Consider the following 6,055-nt stretch of genomic DNA (forward strand, 5'->3'; position numbering starts at 1 on the left):
ATGTTAGCTTTTTTCATTTGTAAAAAGCCAGATTTCTGCAAGTCCATCTTAGCACTTTAGAGCAAAATACTCGGAGCACTTTACATCTTATCCTATTCAGTTGTTTGAAGTATCACTATAAAGAGAAAGGAGTACATGTTGTTGTTTCTGGGTTTCTTAAATTCTTAATATTAAAATCAGTCAAGCAGGGCAGTATATCAGGGGTCAAATATTATTTGCTCTCAGTTATAGGCAGCAATACAGTATAACATTGATCAAAACTGATAAAGCTTAAAGTTGGTTTTGTTAAGCAAGTGCATATCAAAATACACTAATTTAATTTGTATTTGTTATATTACATTGCTACGAAAGAGTTCAAGATTTAGACTAAAGTGAACAGTTTTTTCCTCTATTGGTTGCCAGAGATGGTAAAAGGGTAAGTCAGTGCTATACAGCTATGAGTATATAATTCCTTCCCCCCATGTTGTTGAGACCTGGATACACACACACACATACTCACTCACTCACTCTCTCTCTCACTCTCACACTCTCTCTCTCTCTTGAGAGAGAGAGAGAGAGAGCTTTTATGTATATAGGAATATTAGAGTATTAAATTAAAGATGCTTATATGTCCACAGTGCAGTTTTCTATAGTATATTTTGACTTGTTTGACACACACAAACTCCTCCCTCCCTCACACACATACAGACACAAAGAAAAAGAGGTGTGCACAATACTGCACAGCAACTTAGTCAAATATATGCACTTGGAATTTCATGTATACAATACAGTACTGTTAATGTAATTGTATTTATGTACTGTATAGTGTCCCTGCATTTCTACAGTAGTATAGAATTTAAAATGACATTAAAGTTTAGAATTTGTTTGTTTATACTGCAGTACTGTATTTGCTCAAAAAGTTGATGAAAAATTGTATAGACTGTACAGTATCATAGATTTTTTAAGCTTTTTATATCACATCTTATATTAATCTTTTGTTTTCCCCCATTTACAATATGGCAGGATGAGCTGATCACAGTACAGAAGTAGTCTACTTCACACCACTATCAAATTTATCCTTCATGTAGGCCTATACAGCGAATTTGCAGTAACAATCTTTGATCAACCCATTCCCTTGATTTGCCACTGCATAAAAAACTGCAACTGTTTTGCCGAGCCAGAAATGTTCAAAGCCAAAAAACATACCAAATGTATCGAAGCCAAGGTTTATTTTTCACTAATTATTACTAATGCAGTACTCTTTTTTTTTTTTTTTTTTGTATTTTAGCGGATTCATTGAATCCCCCACAAAATGTGATGTCCTAGGTGAAAGAACAGTTGCTTTGCAATGGGTATTTTTGTTATAATTGAGTATGGAAAACTGAGGAATGTATGTTACATGTAATGTAGAATTAAATTACTAATTAACTTATTACTGTTCAAGTTTTTAGCCTGATATAAATATTTTATTTAAATACTTGTATATTAAATGGATAAAGCTGCAATAACATAAATAAAGTTATAGTGACTAAATGACAGTGATAATTGTATGATTTTTGTTTTTAATAATACTGTGTGTCTAATCTAAATTTATATGCAGATGACATTATTGGTTTTTGTGTTGTTTAGAATCCCCGTGGCTGGTTTGATGGTATCTCCAGCAGGCTTCCAAGCTGTGAGCCAGATGAATGTGTCGTGACAGCTGTGTGTAACCAAAGTTACCAAGAACAGGCACACCCACTGAACACACTTGAGCCAGATCTCATACTAGTATCTAACACTGGGGAAAATCTTGCCATAAATAGTGCTTTCCAAAGCCTCTGACCACTTCAAGAATGAGAATGGATCTTTGAAACTCCAACATGTATTTGCATGACTCAAAACATTAACATTTTCCTAATCATTGTTGTACAATAAAATTTCACAGAATTAACAACTAGGTTTCATAGTGTATGAACATTAAAGTTTTCTGAATAAATATTTTTGTGCATTAATGTGTATAGTGTAAGAAAGTAACGCATATAGTTTCTTGTGGAAAGCAAGAGATATATGTGATCAATACATTAAGCTTATATGAGACATTTATATTTATTGTATAAATATAATGCCATTATTGAAAGACAACTTTTTACTAAACAAAATATCATTTAATTTCAAGCTACCAGCATTACATTGTGACAGCCATTCTATAGCTATCAAGTACAAATCCAATTGTAAATATACTCAAAGTATAATTGAACAGGTCAAATTTTGTATTTAATTCCATTGAATAGAGCTGTATGTAGAAAAAAAATTAAATGGTTGCACATGTTTTAAATTGTTAGGCGACTTAGCCTTGTAAATTTGAATGTCTTAAATGAGAAATATCCAAGTGTGTGACAAATTGCATGCGGGATACTTTTAATGAATGGGCAGCATTCCACCGTTGTTTGGATCTAGTCTCTAGTCTTCAAAAATCACCCTCAAAATGGAGCTTAACTCTACGGCCTGTATAGAATGTTTTCATCACACAGATTTTGTATGTTTAAATAATATTGTGCTTAGAATATCACATAAGCATACTGTATATAGCTGCATTTGTCAGTAAAATTTTACAATATCGTGTATTGTCATTTTCCAAAAATGTATTTTAATAGCTTAATCTTAAGTAAAATGAATGACTGCTGATACCTTGGTCTATCCTGAACCTTATCAGGTCGTGATAAGGGTCCTGGATGGACAAAAACGTTGTCACTTTCATTTCATTTTATGTGTACGAGTTGGATTTTTGTCTTTTCAGCCACATTCTTGTGACTTTCTCTCTCTGCATATATTTTGTTATTTTTTAGACATAAAATGATGGTACAGTATAATCCTTTGTAAATAATGAAGGACACTTGACTAAAAGGAACATTGGAAAACAAAATTTCTGATTACAGTATACAAATACAAAAATACAAATATTTATTCAGGTAAAGTACATACATACAAGGTGAAATACAAAAGTTGATGGATTTATAGATAGAGCTAGTACATACAATACCTAAAGCCACTATTACGCAAAGCGTTTCGGGCAGGAAAAACACTAAGACAAACTTAATACTAACTTAGACTGAAGTATAAATTGTGTTGAGAAAAAATCAGAAAAAAATGAAAAAAGGGGGGGGGGGTACATGGCAGAAAAAAGCAAAAATACAATTTGGTCAACAAACAGCATTGTTTAAAATCGTAGACATGGGTTGACATTTAGGGGCGAGGTAGGTTACATTGAGTTAATTAGGCGGTACTTTGTTTTTATCTTAAACTGGTTGGGTGAGGTACAGTCTTTAACATAATTGGGAAGGTCGTTCCACATTCAAGTCCCTTGATTTGTAAAGCATTTCTAGTTTGACTAAGTCGTACTCTTGGAATATCAAATAGGTATTTGTTTCTGGTGTGGTGCTCATGGGATCTGTTACAACCTCTAGAGGTGGTTTGTTAATGTTGGTTAGGAGAAATGTGGGGTAATGGTCTGTAGGGCTATCGATGATTATCCCTGAAGTAAGTGGAGAGGTTATGGTGGTCCAGATGTGATCAAGAGCCGTGGCAGTACTGTCAGTGATTCTAGTAGGTCTAGTGATTAATGGTATGAGGAAGCAGGAATTCATACAGTTGAGGAAACTAGCAGCAGTTGAGTTATCAGGCTCGCAGAGGTCAGCGTTAAAGTCACCAGAAATGGTGACTTTAACAAGTGGTTTTTGTTCAGTCTGTTCTCTAGTATAAGATTTCTAAGGTTAGAGTTAAATTCAGTCACATCAATGTTAGGAACCCTGTAGACTGTTGTTGCTTTAGGGGCGACGACGATGGTGGGATGGGAGGCGCCCCGGCGGACCCGTTAAGGGTGAATCACGAAGCCTGGAGAGGTGGAACGCCAAGCCAAATCGCAAAACGAGTGACGCCAGTCACTAGAAACTAATATGCCATATGGCAAATAAACGCACAGTCAGGCAGATGATTGGGGAGCCCCAGGAGTCCCTCAGGGTGACAAGCACCGGCCCCGCTCCACACCGAGAACACCAGGTAGCAAAACCAAAACTCTGCCCCCAACTAAAACGCAAAAAGTCATCCAGTGTCCCCCGGCAGAGCAGAAGCCAGCCGCCCACCACGGCTGAGGGCACACCAGGAACCCATCAAGACCCACCAACCCCCTGTACCTCTCGGCCAAACCGGCCCCCGAACACCGTCACCCCGCCGGGAGAACCAGCTAGAACACGTCAAAAAAAATCTATCAACAACCCTGTGACCCAAGAAGATATGTGCGCCAGTTGTCGTACAATCGGACCGTTGAAAAAGGATGCCAAATGGCAGTAGCAAAGCCAAAACGCGAAAACAAGACGTGATCAGGCGGCTCCCAGGCGGAGGAGGAGTCCAGACGTCCGCTCGGCCTCAAGGTTGAACCAGGAGTCATCCTGTAGACTGCTCCCACAGTCAAGACAGCATCGTTACCCTTGACCCATCGTTACCCTTGACCCATCGTTACCCTTGACTCTGAAACAGGCAAATATATACTCTCCATAAGGGTCCCTAGATTTAATTACTTTTAAGCAAGTCAGTTCTTGCTGGTAGTAAAGAGAAGTACCACCACCTCTTTGTATAGGACGACAGTTGTGAATAGCTGAGTAGTTTGGTATGTTGTAGAGTTGAGTAGTGTCCTCTTTTAACCACGTTTCAGTAAATACAATAAAAGATAATTTGTTGTCAACTGTTTGAATAGGGCATTAACATCATCAAAGTGTTTGCTTAGAGATCTAACATTCAAGTTAATTACAGAAACATTGTGATTACACGCTAAAAGGGTTTCGATTATTCGATTATTACAATATCTAGATTAAATTAACATTGATCTTCGAAAGGTCGTAGTTCCCATATATCGATAGGGAGAGCGTCGGCCAAGAAGCCTTGTTTAAAATATAATAATAATAATAATATAATATAATAATAATTTTATTTAGGTAAGGTACATACATAAAGAGATTTTACAAAGTTTGTTGGCTTTATAGATAGAGCTAGTATATACAATGCCTAAAGCCACTATTACGCAAAGCGTTTCGGGCAGGAAAAACATTAATGACTAAAGCTTAAAACTAATGGGTAAAAAGAATATATGAATATTTTTCCTCTCTAATAAGGTATAATCTCTGTGATGGATTCACAAAAATTATTTTATCTCTGCCTTTTTGATAACATATACAAATATAATCTTTATTTGTGAATCTTTATTAATTAAGCAATATATCAGAGGCCGTGTAGGGTTCGGTGTTCTATGAACGAAAAGGACATGAGCAGTTTATATAGCGAACGCATATCAACGAATAACGCTAGTATCTATATTACAAATTTATTGTCCTGTGGAGTTGATTTAACTTCCAGACACGTTTTGTTTAATAAATATTAAATATTTAGTGGCTGTTTATGAAAGATATTATTATAAATACACATTCTACTTGTTAATATTACCAATTAATTAAGTTAAATGTGCGACAATTTTAGCCAAGAAGTGCGACGACTGGATCACTGTGTATAAGAGCTTGACATGGCAGCAAACACTCCCGGCGACCATATATCGCGGATAAGTCGCTCCACAAAATGGTCACTTGGACCGTCGACTTCCTATGGCGTCACCTCCCACATATTTACTTCTAATTTCGTTATGCAATTAGATTATTTCAGAGTAAATGTAGGTTTGATCACGTTCTGCGTGTAGCACCAACATTATAGTAAATAAATATACCATATTTCTTCATTACTTACGTAATGCTAGGAGGATTTGGGTAATTCTACGGACCGATACCAAATAGTTATTTATTTATTTATTTATTTATTTATTTATTTATTTATTTATTTATTTATATACAAGAAGATACATTGGGTTTGTGAGAATACATAGCATAGTATTTACAATCTTGTAAAGCCACTAGTACGCGCAGCGTTTCGGGTAGATAGTCAAAGCACTGCTAAATATCTCCAGTCGACCAACAAATTGGGCCAAATATGACCCGCGCCACATTTGCATATGCTACCTCTATCTATAAATTCAACATTATGTTTGTTACTCATC

General features: G+C 36.1%; 1 protein-coding gene across 3 annotated transcripts in view; it reads left to right on the forward strand.

The window, feature by feature from the left end:
• The window catches only part of LOC123770166 (protein timeless), a 43,580-nt gene extending 41,836 nt beyond the window's left edge, over positions 1-1,744 (forward strand). For 2 of the 3 annotated variants that reach the window (XM_069301203.1, XM_069301202.1), the window contains exon 22: positions 1,609-1,744. In XM_069301203.1, the coding sequence (XP_069157304.1) occupies positions 1,609-1,678 (70 nt within the window). In that variant the 3' untranslated portion in view covers positions 1,679-1,744. Of the gene's footprint in view, positions 1-1,002; positions 1,139-1,608 lie in introns of those variants that run through there. The other variant, XM_069301204.1, reaches the window with a different exon arrangement.
• Positions 1,745-6,055: the final 4,311 nt, after the last annotated feature.

This window comes from Procambarus clarkii, chromosome 45 (assembly GCF_040958095.1).
Source record: "Procambarus clarkii isolate CNS0578487 chromosome 45, FALCON_Pclarkii_2.0, whole genome shotgun sequence".
NCBI classification, from domain to species: Eukaryota; Metazoa; Arthropoda; class Malacostraca; order Decapoda; family Cambaridae; genus Procambarus; species Procambarus clarkii.